General features: G+C 40.6%; 1 protein-coding gene across 2 annotated transcripts in view; it reads left to right on the top strand.

The window, feature by feature from the left end:
* ppp2r5a (protein phosphatase 2, regulatory subunit B', alpha isoform) overlaps positions 1–17,303 on the top strand; it is a 38,562-nt gene that overhangs the window by 12,258 nt on the left and 9,001 nt on the right. For both annotated transcript variants that reach the window (XM_023415038.2, XM_087176296.1), the window contains exons 2-4: positions 5,392–5,588; positions 13,975–14,076; positions 14,185–14,277. In XM_023415038.2, the coding sequence (XP_023270806.1) occupies positions 5,392–5,588; positions 13,975–14,076; positions 14,185–14,277 (392 nt within the window). The remainder of the gene's footprint in view (positions 1–5,391; positions 5,589–13,974; positions 14,077–14,184; positions 14,278–17,303) is intronic.

Raw genomic sequence — 17,303 nt, 5'->3', positions numbered from 1 at the left:
CTACATTTGTGCACAGTCTTTATGCCTTTCCAGTGTGCAAAGAGCCTTACCTGCTTGGTGCTGAGTTCGGCTCATGATCAGCACCAGGAAAACACTGATGGATCCTGGAAAATTGTGCTTTGGTAAATTTTTTCATACTTTTGTCCAGATGCTTGTCTACTTTTGAGGGCTGCTGAGATTTCCTCAGACCTCATGGCTTTGTTGTTGCTCTGGGAGAAATAGTGAACTGTAGGGCCATATGTAGACAGGTTTAACCTTTCTAAATCATGTCCAGTAAAATATGTTTGTCTGAACTCCATACAGTTTATAGAAATGTCTTTTTGGTTGCTTTTGGATATGCTCATGCAGTCATGGGCAGCAAACATATAGATACAATATGCTTTTGCAGGTTGTACTTAGCTTATCTATAGACATTTTCAGAAGAGAAGTTTTTTTTAAAACCACCGCTCCATGTAATTGTGCAGTTTAATGCACGATACTTCCTCCTTCCTTCCAATACCGTCACTGTTTGCTCTCCCTGACTGTACGCACATCTCAAAATGGCTTCACTGGGTTCTCGGTCATGATTAGAAGAAACAGGATGTGTCTTCTTGCTGAATTTGCAGCCTCGCAGCAAAGGGTTTAAAGAGATACTGCCTATTCAAATTTGAACACATTTGCAAATTTTGATGGAAATATGCTTTTGCTTTGTCACTTTGTGGTATTATGTGTAAATTTGTTGCAAAAAATAATAATAATAAGAAGTAGCTATGAGAAGTTTATTGCACAGCAAAATGATACAGGACAGATTAAAGTGTGTCAGTTAGATATTGGGCCTGTAGCGGCCACCAGAACAGTTTCCAAAAGATTTTCCCACATTCAGTGTTTTCATGATGTTGGTGGAGAGCGCTGTCTAACACACCCCTCCAAAATATCCTGTAGGTGTCAAAACGACTTGAGATCTGGTCAATGCTTATGACTCACATCATTCTCATACTCAACAAACCATTCATGCCCTGTGTAGAAGCGTCTGCCTTAAGTTTCTTCACTCTTTTATTGTGTTTTTGTCGCTTCTCTGCATGTGGTTAATTGAACAATTAACCAAGCATGTTCTTTGAACAGTCTTTGCAGTGCTGTGGTTGTCGAGATGAATTCATATTTCCTGTTTCTCACAAAATCTGGATTTTGTTGTGCGATATATGTGCATGTTTCTGAGAAACCACTCTCAAATACTTTTATAGGAGTCAATGATACTGAGGTGCAAATTTCTTAAAATCTTGCATTTTTAACTGATTTCTTTTCCAACAGAAATTCTCCTTCAAATTCTCCTTCATATTAAGAGACAAGTTTAATGTGAACACATGAACAAGAGTTGGTGCATTTCAGCAAGTTATAATTATAGGATTTGGAAATAACAACAGAATTGTGAAGTGTCCATCCTTCCAAACATCCTTTGTTCTGCAATCATCCCAACTTAGTGTTTGTCTCATAGCTACAAACCATTGTGGTATTCACCTCTTTACAATAGGCAGAGAAATGTGACCAGCATCATGACTGAATAGCTTGTGCAACATTTGGTTTCTACATGACAGTGCTCGACAACAACTAGAGTCTGGTGTTGCTAAATACAGAGCAGATGAGCTGCTATGTTTCTTTAGTATCGGGGGTTTTCAACAGAACAGGCTGCAGTGTATTTTGGGAGTCTATAGATGTGTGTGTGTGTGTGTGTATGTAAGTGTGTGTGTGTGTGTGAGATTCTCCACGGATCTTATTCCACTAATAGTAACATAGATGAAACTGGTATATGAAAAGTTTTCAACGCTGTGGGTGATTACTAGTCGCAAACTTGTGCAACCCTTTGTACAAAATTCAACTTCCCTTTGAATCTAGGTTTTATTACAGTGGACTAGCGTGTTGTTATTTCATGGCTTTTGTGCTTGTTTGGTGTGTTTGGGAGACACTGTGCTTCCTGTGTCATTTGAGGTCATTTCATCTTTAAGATATTCAAAGGTTTGGCATTACCTAGAAAACTATATAATCCAGCGCTCTTCTTGTTATAGTGCCACAGTAATTCTGTAGAGACATTCATTCTCAAGAGATACAGAAGTTCGGCTAAAGCAAATACACAAATACCTGCAGAGATTAACGGCGACACAATAAGACCATTTGTGAATTATTCACTGTGCAGATCAAAGGAGTTATTATAGATCTTGTGCTTTATCTCTCTCCTTTGAACGCTGCCACTTCCTTACTCATGGTTTTGTGTGGTCATGAAATTGCATGTTTTTGCATCCGGACAATAGTATAAGTGATTCCTGAAGCTTTTTGGCAAGATGCAGCATTCAGAACATGCAGCACATAGAGATTAAATGTGATGCCTCGTCTTCCTTCCCGTGTTGTGAATCCAAGATAAAGCACTTCATGTGGGAGTGAAGGACTCCTGTTCTCTCCTTCAGATTAACATTACCATTTATTGCTCTGAAACTGAATCCATGTAGATCTTTGGCAGCTTGATTAATTTGGAATTATTATCTGATCTCTCAGATGCTTTCTTTTCTTTGTTCTCACACATAGATTCATCGTCCTAATGGAAATATTTTCCCTCCATGTTAAGCACCCTGAGGAGTTTGTGCACTGAAGGATATGTATCTGAAGGGCAAAAATAGCCTCACATTGGGAAAAGCATCTGCATGTCTGTAACTGGCAAGGCCGGCCATCTCTCCTCTCTGGAGGATACAGACAAATAAAATTTGTAACATATTCTCCAGTTGCGTTGAGTATGAGAACTCAACTTGAATGTTGCCTGTGTTGTTTCTCTGAAACAGCAAGGGAGGCGTGTTTGTCATTTTTGCATGACCATGACTCCTCATGACGGAACTGTGGAGTTTGCTTTAGTATAAATATATAGTTTAAATATAGTTATGATCTACAGAGAAAACCTTCAGAGCTTAGACTTAAAGAAACAGTTTGACATTTTGCTAAATGCACTCATTTGCTTTCTCGCTGAGAGTTAGATGAGAAGATTGATATCACTCTCAGATCTTTACAGTAAATATGAAGCTACAGCAAGGAGACCTTTATCTTAGCTTAGCATAAACACTGGAAACATAGGGAAATAGCTATGCTGCTTCTGTCCAGAGGAAACAAACACTTCCAGTAACTCGAAGCTGCCTAATTAACATGTTGTATCTTGTTTAGTCAACCTGTGCAAAAATGTAAAAACAACAATGTTGGTGCAAGACGGGAGAAAGCCTGTCTCAAAGTTAACAGGCTGCTGGCTATAGCTTCACATTTACTAAGAGACAGTATCAATCGTCTCGTTCCTGTAGGTGGCCTTAAAATATGTGGTTTCCACTGCCAAGAAAACACTGAAGGTTTGAATCCAGTATGTCTGCCCAAAGATATGACACCCAGCCCTATGAAAATCTTCCACATGCCACTGACGAGGAAGAAATGTGAGCCACCCATATGTCATATTAACGACGGCAACATTCATGCCACAGGGGCATCACGGCCCTTCTCCTTTCTTGTCCCAGCTTGGTATTCAGTCTGCCCTTTCAGTATGGAATCCTTGGAGATTCGATACTTTGGAAAATTGGCATTAAGGCAAAGAAGTGTGATAACAAGTCCCTGTGGTTTACTTACACTCAGATATTACACTCACTCAGTGCAGAAGCCGGTTGTTTGACCTATGGAGTTGAGTTGCGTAAGTCCTTCGTCAGCTGTCAACACCATTGGAACCTTTTCACTAGCTGTGAACATTTTTCAGCTGTGCCTCACTTTGCAATGTCCCCATGCCACACCATTTTATGGGGTAATGCCTGTTCAGTTACATAACATTGCTCAATAAGAAACCGCACCATGACTTCTCACCCTCTCACTTCTCTCCTCTCACTGTTAAAAACACATTCTGTAGGAGTAGAGTGTAAACGCACAAGTGTGTTTTTGTGCTTTAGAGCTGCGAGAAATATTTTTTTTCACGATCGATCGAAAAGTTTCATATTTGAATTGCAAGTCAGAAACGGAAACTTTTGGTTAACAAAAACCAGCAGGTCCTCACAATTTGTGCTTGAAAAATAACCAACGAGATTAATCACTTATCAAAATACTTGCTGTTTAAGTTTCAGTGCATGTATATGTACATACACTTGGTGAATGTAGCTATTGTAAGTGTATTGAGAACTGCTTCACAGGGAGTTACTTCACATTAGGGCTGAACAACATGCAAAAAAAAAAAAAATCATATCGCGATTTATTTTGGCAGATATTGCGACAGTGAAATGAGTCACGATTTCAGTTGGAATTGTCTTTTTTTGCATTTCACTTTCTCTGAAAAAAACATAGAAATGATGATGATGGGATTTTTGTTCGGTCTTGCACCAAACAAGCATGTTCCTTTACATCTGAAGAATATGTATTTGTAGGCCGGGTGCATCTCTGTGGCACCACAATGCTTCATTTATTTATTTTTATGTTAGGACACATTAAACCTTTTATCAAAAATAACTACAGCTCTTGTGATTTGGATATTGCTCTTGGCCATATTGCGATTTCAATAATATTTTTAATAATTGTTCAGCTGTACTTCACATCATGTGACTCAAGTTCTGGTAGAGATGGGAGACAGTTACCAGTGTAGAAAACAACCAAATTTGTATTTAATTTACACCCAAAAATGTGTCATTGAGACATAAATGTTAATGAGCTACGCGAATGTACCTCAGTGTCAACAAGCGTCATGGATGGCATCTGTATTTGCGTAACCCCACAACCTTTGGGGTGTAGGGTTCCTGAGGTGTCGTTAATCAGACCTGAGAGATAGTTCACTTTAGTTGCGTCTTCCCGCTACCATTACAGAGAGGGTCTTGTGTCTGCAGCCACGAGCGTCTGCTGTGTAGGAACAGAACATCACTGTACAGTGTGTCACCGCGTTTCTGGACGGCTGCCAAACACTGTTTATAGCTTAGCTGGGGTCAAGTTTGACAGCTCTAATAACCCTGAACGCACTCACCGTCTAATCCATAAAAGGCTTTACAATCAAAGCCGAGAATGACTGGGCTGCCTCTGTGTGGAAAAATACACTGGTGTATTGTGTCTGTCTGCTTGTCGGTCTTGGATATGTAATATTATGCAAAAAAATATCAAGAGGTTGTTTTGTTGTCATGTTTTTAGACCTGCTCAACCAGAATTAGCCGGGGACACAAAAAATCGCTCATGACACATGCAAAATTAAAATGCACTCCCTTAGATTTCACACTATTATTCTGCACAAGCAAGTCACACCACCTCGGGGTTGCAGTTGTCAACCCTGCTTGTCTCATCTGTAATCTCTTTCCACAGAGCATTACATTCTTTGCGTTCTATATATAAGCGTTGATAATCAGTGTATTTTCTCCTTTTGTGTGATTTCAGATGCCCCCTCCACGGAGCAGCAGGAACTGTTCACCCAGAAACTCCAGCAGTGCTGCATGCTCTTCGACTTCTTCGACTCGGTGATCGATCTAAAGAGCAAGGAGATAAAGAGGGCGACGCTCAACGAGCTTGTGGACTATGTTTCCACCAACCGAGGGGTGCTGGTGGAGTCCACATACCCAGAGATCACTAACATGGTGAGGACACAAGCACGGAGTGCTTAAAAATTTCGGTGGCCGCTTGAGATTTAGAAAATAAACTCTACATTCAGAGCCCAGAGTGACCACAGCAGCAGTTAATTGTTAAGTCATGTGCTATTATTAAATAGCAGAGAGATCTCCCCTGTGTGTCACTGTAACATCCTGTGCACTTGTGCAGGATTAAAAAATGGAGGCTGATCGTTTGTCTAGACAGGGTGTGTCACGTCGGCAGCACATGAGGAACATATTACCATCTTTATTCAAAACTATCTACCATAGCTTTTTCAATGTAAGCATAAAATCCACAGCGCAAACATAGGAACAGCCCAGTGTTATCGGCGGTGTAATTTTAAGTTCTCTGTCTACCTGTCTCTTTCTTTCCTCCTCTGACTTTGACCCACTGCCCATTGAACACGTTGATACATGGTTTCATGAAATTGGATTTAGATTTGTCATTGTCTCCAACATTGCGCTGTCAAACTGAATATCTGTCTCTCACGCTTTTGATTATTCTTTTTTCTCTACAAAACATGTTGAAAGCTTGTACGATGAAACCCACTCATTTTTCTAATCATAGTCACAATACAGGGAAAATACCGTTGACCTTATGGATGCCTGTCAGAGGTTTGAAGACCACTGCACCATGTGTCTTCAGCTCATCACCAAACCCTTTCTCGGTGTAACATTAATCCACTGATTTTAAGATTGAAACCAACTTCGAACCTCATTTAAAACCTAGATAGCCTACACTAAGCTAATGCTAATATCTGCCACACGAGACTTGCTGTGGCTTTTTCACAACAAAGCCCATACACTTTCTCTGTGCTGGTTTGCTCTCTTGTCTCAGTGCTTTTTCCAAACCTCCAAGAAGCGGCACTTTTCTGTGGGGCTGTTTTAGTGTTGCAGGTCACATCACAACTTCCCTAGAGATTTTTTTTCCCCCTTACACATCTACTAGAAAACATTCCTGCACACTCTCTTACCGCTAGTATATTCATTTATTTACAAAGTTTCAGTCTTCACAACCTTCAGCATCAAAGTTTGTGCTTTGCTCTGATGTACCTACAGCACATTGAAGTGTTCCGAGATGTTTTAAGGAGTTTTTAAGGACATCCATTAGAAAAGAAACAACTTTAAAACACTTGTTACTTGAGTGTCAGACAAACATTAAAAGTCCCTTTAGAGCCAAAAAGAACCATTAGATCCAATATATATTCAAACGCCAGGAGTCTTCTCACATAATGTTTGTGGCGGTTATTATTTCCATGTTATTATTTCCTTGTTCCATGTTGCTGCAAATTTTGCAAGTGATAGACACCTGTGTTAATTGTGGCTGCATCCTTGTCTGGTGTGAGAGTTATTTAAACTCTGTCATCGTCTATTTGAGTCTGGAAACGCGTTGCGCACTCAGCACACATGGGAAGTGACAAACTGTAACTTGAAGAGTCCCATGTAGGGATGAGACGTCACTACATAAATGATGTTAAGTCATATCTTATTAACATATTATCTGGATGTACTGTACATCCATGAGCACATTCACCAGAAAGGTCAGAGTGCAAAGGCTTCCATTGACTAACACTTTGGCTGCTGCAGGAATCTTAAACACATGATAGTCTGTTTAACAACCAACCCAAGCTCCTGCAGGGCGTCACTGACCAACATGGTATATAGATTTGTGTTTGTGTAGCAGATGCCCTGAGCAGCCTAGTTTCTTCCTACAGTGTAATAATGACTCATGTGCAACGTTTAGAGCACAGCAGTCAGTAATGTTGTCAGTGCTGCGTCGATTCACTCCACACTGCAGATTAACATGATGGAGACAAATGAGCACATCCACAGCTGAGTCAAGGAGTCTTTAGATTACTAATGGACTGTAGGCAGTAATCCATGTCAGACCTTGCAACTATTGATTTAGGATTGACAGGGTATTTGCAGGTCTTTAAAAGTCTTAAAAAGCATCGAATTTTAAGGCTTCCCTCAATAAAAGGCCATATGAGTGTAAAAAGAAAAAAGGTATGCAATTGCATTTTAATACAGACAGACAAATGTAGTGCTATTATTTGTTAACGTCCCTCAATAACAACCAGCTGTCACATTCAGCAAACTGCACTTTTATGCAGCTGTTGTGGGCTAAATGATATTTCCTGGGTTCGTTTGTCTCAAAACTACACGTTGTATGCTGTGTGAAGTGCAGATGTGTAATTAACTCAGCGACTCACAAACAGGCCATTTCCAGTAAGATGAAAGCCATAAACAGTGACAGTGCTTCAGTTGTAATGAATAACGCCAAAACAGCTGGCAGTGTAAGCGAGCTTCAGGGAGGCAATGGAAAAATAGAATACAAGGGTAAATAAGAAGTTGATGGCAAACAGTGTCAACAAACCTGCATTTTATTTCAGTGATTAAACTGATGCAACATCGGTGTTGAAGACACAGTGTGTGTTATCAATATACTGTACCTTGTTATTGTGCCAGTTCCACCCTTAAAGCAACTGAACACACACAACAAGGACATGAAGTAATTTAGATTTGGCTCAGAGAGTAGTTGCTGCTCATGACACCAGAATGTAAATAAATACCAGAAATCCACCTTATCTTTGTCAAGAGAGAGAGAAAAAAAACATAGCAATCAAAAGCAGCACATACACTCAACAGAAGAAGAAAATAAAGGCAATTTTTCAAGCTGTGTCTTATTTTATGTTCTTAATGTTCTCAATGGCATTTATATTCTTAATGCCACCATTTCAAAAGTCTGCAGAGTAGCAGAGCGGATTTTTCCTAAGTATAAACATTGGACCTTGTGGTAAATACAGGACGGATAAATGGGATTTTGTGCTCTGTCTGCAACATGGCATGGTAAACTTTCTAATGTGCCAACACAGGCAGCAAACATAGCAGTAAATCCTTTGATGTCAGCACTCCAAAGTCATAAAAATAAAATCACACTAATGCAATCACATTAACCAGAAGCAAGAGACGTCTGCTGTAGTTATTTTTTGGTTAATTTTGAACTCATGACTGCAAATTAATTTCCACGTGTGTGTTCCATTGAGTAAAATATCGGAAGCATTTGAAATTCTGCTTTTACACTTTCTCATTCATGACGTGGCAGTCTGAGCAATCCAAGACACAAAAATGAAATCAGCAGGACCATCCAAAACTGAAATGTAGTGACGATTGTTTCATCACAGCCAATAAAAGATATTATCTAATCACTTTTTGGTTTAGATTAGTTTGATATTTCTTTGAAGAATTACCAGGAAAAGTCAAGAAAGTAAATCTACTGTCATTGAACACATGGATAATGAGCGACTTAACATGTTGTAGCTTCATCATAATCATCTTCAGGGACCTCTCGGGCTACCGCACCAGCAGGTCAGCAGGTCTGTTACCTTGAGTAGTGTAGATGACTGACTCCGGCTGGTCCATTGTCAGCGGTCTTTCTTCATAATCTCATTTATCTATGCAGCGTATATTAGATGGACGCGGTTTGAGCTGATGAGGCAGCCCAGTGCAGAGCCAAGAGTGTGTACTTACAGACAGGCTCCTGAATGAGGTTAGACAAATAGCAGCTGCACTTTCAGAAAGCTCGACTGATAATAGCTCTCCCAGATACTCCATGCTTGGCATCACATGATAATGAAGAGGTGAGTGTTTAAAGTGCAGCCCATTATTCTGGTGCAGTGAGGGCCGTTTTGATCACAGGTTGTTTGGAGTACAAACAGCCAGGTTTCTCATCTGTGTAAAAGGACGTGTTGCTGACTCTATAATTGGTGCCACTAGTATATTATAGAAAATCACTTCTTTAAAATGATTTTTTTTCCCCCTGATTTCTTCCTTTTCTGTGTCGGGGATAAGAGTAAGAAGACAGCAGGGTTAGCTAAAAAAAGATCATCAGTGAGCTATAATTCCCCTTTTATTCGCTTTAATTCCCATCCTTTTTTATCCTCGGTAGTGCTACACTCCAAGCTTGTATTTTCTCTCCATCTCTCCCCCTTCCCCTCCTCCCCCTTTTTCTGTCTCATCCTGTGCGTTGCTAGGTGTTGGTTGCTACTACCGTCACCCTCATACTGACCCCACACAGAGCTACAGCCTCCCCTGCCATCAGCGTGCCCACACCAGTTTCCCTTCCAGCGCTGTCACTTAGGAACAGCCCCCTTTTTTTTTTCTTCTTTCCTTTTTTGAATCCTCCTCCATCACCATCACACACACAAATCACTGTTTACTTTTTGCCACACATGAAAATTTCTCACACGCCTCCCATGTTTGTCATCCTCCCACAATATTTTCTCATGTTTTGTCCAACTGAAGTTATTTTTCAATATTGGGAAGTGACTGGGGGAATTAAAGGTGCTCATGTTGTGACGTATATAACGTATATAACCTATCATATGTAGACAGTGTAAATCAGAGGCTGTAGATCAAAGAATAGACAGATATATAAAGTCAATGGTTGCCCCTCACTAGCAATACCAGGCCATATGTGTTTCAGACCATCCCCCTGTGTGTGTCCCTCTGACATCAACCCCATCATTATATCATTTATTATTCATATTTGGTACAAACGTTCACCTGGACACAAGGACCAACTGATTAGATTTTGGTGGTCAAAGGTCAAGGTCACTGTGCCATAGCTCAAGAGTTCACTCAGCAATGATGACAAACTTTATTATTATTATTTATTATTATTTTACGATTCTGGATAAAGTAGTCTTGAGTGGCGGAGGCATACGACCGCGAAGCAGTAATTCTAGTCTTCACTTTGTGAGTATTTGAACGCCTCAAGCTAAATGGGCGCCACAGTGAGCCGCAGTGTCCCACCTGGCAACCTACCCTGTGATGTGAGTCATCTGATTCCAGCTCAGCCACTGACGTGCCTCATACCAGGCAAAACACACAGCACAGTGACACACCACAGAGAGCTCATAGAGGTTTATTCATCTGCCTCATTATCAGCATCTGCATACGTCTGCATAGTCTGCAGATGATGAAGTAAAGCCATTACTGCTGTCTGGGAGGCTGATATCGTATTACATTTGGTAAAAACACATTTTAGTGTAAACACATGTTATAGTTCCATCACAAGAGACAAGCCCCATAGTCTGCTCAACGTGCCTATGCCCTGTGTTTTAAACAGTGAAGGGGACTGCATTTGTGAGGGTGTTACCGGTCAGACATTGAAATACAGTGCAGGAGTTGCATCATCTGAGTTACAGACTAATAAATGTAAAGACTTGTCAGACGCCAAAACACTGCACAGCGGCTTATAATGGATTTTACAACTGTTTTTCACTGCAGCGATTTCTGTATCTTTCCTCACAACGTTAGCAAGGTAAACAGAAGAAACATGTTTTTCACATTACAAAGATTTCCACCACATACAGTATGTGTGATTGTAGTGCCTTGCCCAACTTTCTTGCCAGACGAACATGCGTCGGCACCACCACTGCTGCCGCGACAGGCCGGCTGGATTGGTTTTCATGTTTGGCGTGATGACGTTTAACGTCCACGAAAACCTCTGTAGCGTCATTGAGCCGCTTGTTAGCAACCGGTCTTTGTTAAGAGACATAAAAGCTTAAAGAAATCACGACTGGGGTATTTACTGACATATTTAATGTTGTATAATAAAACATGAAACTGTCTTGAGCTTTTGTTAACCACAGACCTTATGTCAGCCATATAACCAAAAACCCATTCAAAAGCCCATAGACGAGGGGACGTGCTAAAATGCTAACTGATTTCCACGTTTTAGGACTCATCCCAAGTAACGAAGTGTCCTTCCGGTGACGTGTGATAGGCCTAGTTACTCTGAATATAACTATTGACTTTTACATGTATTTGTGGGTGTGTGGGGAATGATTATATGTGCAATTTTATTTTATTTATTGTCACAAAGTGCTCCTAAATGCAACCAGCCAGAACAAGTGAATTACTCTGTGAATAATAAATCATGCAAGCAGTCGCCAGGTTCTGTTACTGTTTGGCTAATGTATGCTCGATGTAAGCGATTTTGAACATTGTATAAATGTTGTTTCCAGATGGTATTTTCATCAGCTCAGAAAACAGCTGCACTACAGTTTCAGACTTCTCTAAAATAACAGGAAGGCCACAAGCAGGCAAATAACAGCTCACTACAACAGTGGTGAGCTGAAGGGCATCTCTGAATGCACAGCTCATTCAACCTTGAAGGGGATGGACCGCAGCAGCACAAGAACAAGCCTGGTACCATTCCTTTCCACTAATAACAAGATCAAAATAATTGTCATGTGAAAATCGAGACTCCAGCTCCCTTCAAAATACTTTTTGTCATGTCACTTTTTTTTTTTAAGCCATGGGGGACGAAATCGACATTCCCCTCCAGTGAAAAAATGTATTCAAAGGTGGGGGTTCAGCCAAACCGAGTTAAACAAATTTAGTGACGACCCTCCATCATTTTAACTGAAAAAATATTAATTAGGGAAATTTAAAGGGATATATCCAGAAATTTTACATCAGTTTCTTGAACAATTTATCCCACTGCGGAGCAAAACAGGGACTGAGGAGCTGTTTGACGGCTGTGCCGAACGTAGTGGCCACGAAGCGAATAACGCATCATATTGTATTAAGAAATTCTTCGTTTCAGGGCTTTAACACCATGAGCGCAAGTTCGACATAGCAGAGGCAAATTTAAACAAGTTACAAAAACTCCCAGATATGATGGCCTCCATAACACACTGTATGTCCAGAGGGATTCAGGAATTGACAGGAAGCCCAAATTATGATGACTAACTGAGGAAAGGTGGACAAGTTCGGGATCCCTCCTAAGGGTTTACAGAAAAAATACATGATAAATAATAAATGATACACAAAATCAAATTTATTCTTCAGACTTTTTTCTAATCTTTTTCTTTTTTTTTTTCAAATTGTCTTTTAACTACTGAATAAGTTTAACTCTGCAGGCCTCCAAATATAATCTGAGAAGGAATAAACTTGCTGCCTGTGATGAGGGGTCGCAAGAAGACATAGTTTTGTTTTAAGAAGTCAGAAGGTCAGAAACAACTGCTGTAACTCTTCTCTCTGATCCTTCTGGGACCTTCTGAATTTAAAATTTCCAGCATGGTAGAAAATATCAGAGTGGATACCACGATAATTTACATAACGAGTCAGCCTGTAGTATCCTTGTTTGCTGCTTTTGTATGGATATCTGCTGGTATAACCCATGAATCCATCTAGAGTCGAGAGTTGTTCACAGATCTTGGGCGAGCGTTTAAAATTTAAAATTCCTTTGCCGCCTTCCTCTCCCATTAGTGTTATTTAGATTTTTACAGCTGCCAATAGGTAATTTGATGTTGTCTTTATCACGTCAGCATGAGTGTGCACCCAATCACGTAATGCCAGCTTTTCGAGCTCGCCACTGCTGCGTCTGTGTGTGTGTCACTCTCAAATTTACCATGGCTAAAAATAACAAGGTGGGACGGAGGTGGCGGTGACCTGTCTACAATGATTGTCTTTGGTGCGGAATTTTAATAGGGGGTTACAGCAGATGCAGAATCTGTAATGGTTTTATTTAGCTCCTTTCTGTTTTGGTGACCATATTAAACATCCTCAGTTAAATTTAGATATGATCAGACGATGTCCAGACTAAGTTGCCCTCCGCTCCCAATTATCAAGTGTGTTTGTATTATTCTTCCCCTGAGTTAAACCAGAAGTTTTTTTTTGAAGAATTCAGAGCAGTGAATTCATTTTGTGTCCAGGTTGTGTAGAGGCGAGTTGCAGTTTACACTTCGCATCAATTTGTCTCTCACTCAAATACATCTTGACCCGCTGTGCCTACATTTATTTCACCTATGGGAAACTGTAACAGCTGCTTACCACCAAACATCTGGTCATGCAGCTCAAAATGGGGATTACAGCATCTTTTTGTTTTTTTGCCTCAGGTACAAGTTGTTTGGCTTTTCGGCTAATAAACTGTAACCAAATTAATGAAGAGGTTTCAGTACTACTCATTCACACTACACCTCAATATAGTATGTGGTAAAAAAAACAAAAAAAAAAACAATTGCAAGGCAGGGTGTGTGACTAACGATGTTGGCAGCCAAGCAGAGACGTAGTTTTGGAACAATGCTACAAGCAACTTTTTTTAATTAGAGGAGGGTGTGGGGACCTGGAAACCAAATCAGATTTGACAAAACAGCATCTGGTCGGGGGAAAAAAAAGTCAGCAATAAAACTTGATCAGCTTTCTACCTATCATCGTGTTTCTGTGTGTTGACGTAAAGGATCACTTGTTGATCATCTGTGATTAACTGTCGGTATCTGTTTTCCCGACTGTAGGTCTCCTGGGATGTTAACCCTTTCTCTCTGTTTGTATAATAAATCTGACTCTTTCCTTCCTTTTCAAGATCTGCACCAACATTTTCCGGACTCTTCCACCAAGTGAAAACCCTGATTTTGACCCAGAGGAGGATGAACCCACTCTAGAGGCTTCATGGCCTCACATGCATGTAAGAATATGATCCTTAAACAAGTCTGTGCTCTTTAACATTTACATTACATCATTATGCGTCAGAGTATCTCTATTTATTTTTTTTAATTTTCCTTTTATTTTCCAGCTGGTCTACGAGTTTCTCCTGCGTTTCCTAGAAAACCCAGACTTCCAGCCCAGCATCGCAAAGCGCTACATAGATCAGAAATTTGTTCTGCAGGTGAGTGAAAACACTTTGACTTTGATGATAATGAATGTGTCAAACTGTCAGCAGGTTTCCAAACACAACATGCATCATTGCAACACATTCTATTTATACATTTTTATTGGGTTTTCAAGCATTATCAAAACCACATGATCAGGTTTACCACCCATCACGTCCCCTGGAGAACTGGCCAACACACAAACATACACTCACGAACAGGAATCAAAAAATCTTGCAGCTGTTCCAGAGTTTCACAACGGAAGCCAAGGTGAGAAAACAGCTGTCGGGGATATTTTCTATATTAAGATAATTGTACAGATTTCTGTCTCTTCTTGAAGGCATTTCATTCTGTTACGCTCTGTTGCAACGATCGAGGAAGTTGGGATCTGAACACCCACCTGCTGAATAAGTTGCACTGGCAGCATAAGAGAAAGTTGTCAGTTAGAGTCTTTAAACTAGATTTCTGGTAATAACGACATTTTCTTATTACACCACATTAGGATTACAGCAGTCGCCGATTGAATAAAAGCACATGCATCAATACATGTTTCCTTGTTAGCAAGAAGAGAAACGTAATGCTACAACAGTGGCAGTGAAACCGAAGCCATTTTTCCTTTTGCCATTTTGAGGAGACAGTAGGACACTGCTTTTTATCCTCCTAAAATGAACAATGAATAAATAATGATAAATGATCCACAGCCAATGCTGATCATTTTTGGCATGCATTGCAGATGGCATATATTACATCTGTCTCACACACTTTGTAAAAGTTCCACACGACCGACATGATGTTTTGTTTCTGCGGCATGTCGTGCGCCAGCGCAGTGAACAAGGTGTGAGGAATAACTGCACTACACAGCACACAGTGCTTCTCTCATCTTCAAATGCCTTGTATCGTCCAACAAGCAGTTCAAAACCCAAAGATGTTTTGTTTTACTATAATAGAAAGGTAAGAAACTATTCACATTAAAAGTCATTTAATTGTTGACAGCTCTTTTTGGCTGTTACGGGTGGCTGGTCAAATGTTTTTAGAATTTCTGAATGTATTAAATGCATTGTGATGTGTTTTGGGAGTTCACCATCCTACGTTATGCTTTGTTGGATGAGTCAAACCATTAATCCGCTGCAGCTCGTCTACATCTGTCCTGGCTCAGTACCCACCTACCTCAGGAATGCTTCGCTTCGTGTGTGAAGCTGCAGGGAGAAGCAGCAGCTAACAGGGACCACAGAGTCTGGAATGTTGGCTGGGCCACATCCAAGGTGCCTGGACCGACTTTCCATGATGTTAGTGTGTCGTGGGGAAGCTTTAAATAGCCGCCCGTTGTTTACTCTTCAGGGGGAGAGAGGCGAACTGTGGTTGGAGCAACGGGAACAAGGTGGAGGTTTGGGTGGCAGTTAAGGAAGGGAAAGAAGCCCTGTGGTTAAGTTAACTTAAGTCACCGTAATACACACAGCATAGACATGAGATGCACACACCACAGAGGTTAAAGCACTGAGGGGAGCAAGGACAAACATCCTAAGAGGAGCTAGAGGTTGTGACGTTTTTTTCAAGGACGTTTTTACAAGCCCCTCCTTCTGTGCATCTGTTGTCATACTTTTTTTGATTCTTATTGGCTCTTTGCACCTCAGCAACCTACTTCCCAAAGGCAAACCCTGTGGAGACCTTACTCATTACGAGGTGTTTGATATTTGCACTGTACACGTACAGTATGCGTCTCTGTTATTGTGTCATTGTCTTGCAGGCCCACTCTTTAATAATGGATGTTTTGATGTCAACTTTGATCTAATCATCTGAAGCTGTGAAGCTGTGAACCTGTTCTCAGTGTCTACTACAAGCACATTCTGTTAATTCTAGCTGGGAGATGCTGTGAATCGATAAGTAAGCTACATGTAGCTGTTAGCATGTGGAAGGGATCACAAGGAAGCAGTGACTGAAGAAGCAAGAAGCAATATAAACGGTATATGTTGGGTAACATCCCTTTAGAGTGACTCGCAGTGCAGCTCCTCAGGACCAAGCTCATTACCGGTTTTCTGCCATACTCACTAGTTACTGGCATATTTTTGGGCCTTGAATATGTAGCTTTTAAAACTAGCACTGCTCTGGTGCTGGTGATCCTGCTGCAGAAAACAGCCCTCAACATGGGAAAACAACCATATGTGGAGCTAAGAGCTGAACATGTGGTCAGACACGTGGTCGGGGAGTATTTTAGGCTGATTTTTTTTTGTTTTGTTTTTTTTCTTGTCAGGGAGCGCTGGTAAAGTGCTGTGGAGTGTATCTGTATCTGTGTGTCGACATGAGGGATCTGTTCCTTCTCAGTTTATAGTTTATTTTAAAATATTTGATGCATTTAAATCCATAACTGATTCAGCACAGTGCAAGAAGAGTTTCATTAGTCTCTGTGTAATGGACATTATTTGACAGAGTTGAAATGGTCAGATTCCGGTCGGTGTATATTAGGTCACTTTGTCACCTGCACGTATCTCTGTCCGGTCGAGTCAGTACTGTACTGTGTGAGCCAGGACACGTGTGTATGAGCCAAGTGTGAGCAGGGTGTAAGTATCTGACATCCTTGTACTGATTCTCACATCCAACCACCAAAGACGTGTAATCACAAAATCAAATCATTTTATGGTCAGTTTCCCAATGTATTTAGGTCTCAGCACAGTTTTAGCATCAGGCTTCGTGCAGCGCAGATGAACCTCAGGCTTTAGTGTGACATTGTCCAGTCAGTGTCAGTGTGAGCCTGAGGTTTTATACGTAAATAGAAAACTGCTTCACTTGAAAGTCATTACAGCCAGGACTATATTCATGTCCTGCACATGTGCCTTTCTTGTTGTTGTCACGTGGTCACACTTGTTGCCCTGTTTGTATCTCAATCAAATTTGGTGCACATAGGCTTTTAATCAAGGTATTACTGAATTAATTTCAGTAATGACCTCATTGTTCTCATAGTGGATAATCCTTTTATCATGAGCATGCAATTAAGGGATTGACTTGATTGCATATGATTTCCAGGAGTAGGTTTATTTAACCATGAAGG

This window comes from Seriola lalandi, unplaced genomic scaffold (genome assembly GCF_002814215.2).
Source record: "Seriola lalandi dorsalis isolate HSWRI2012SDOR001 ecotype SW California unplaced genomic scaffold, Sedor1 jcf7180002054544, whole genome shotgun sequence".
NCBI classification, from domain to species: Eukaryota; Metazoa; Chordata; class Actinopteri; order Carangiformes; family Carangidae; genus Seriola; species Seriola lalandi.
The sequence above is the reverse complement of the archived record's forward strand: the minus strand, read 5'-3'. Positions and strand labels throughout refer to the sequence as shown.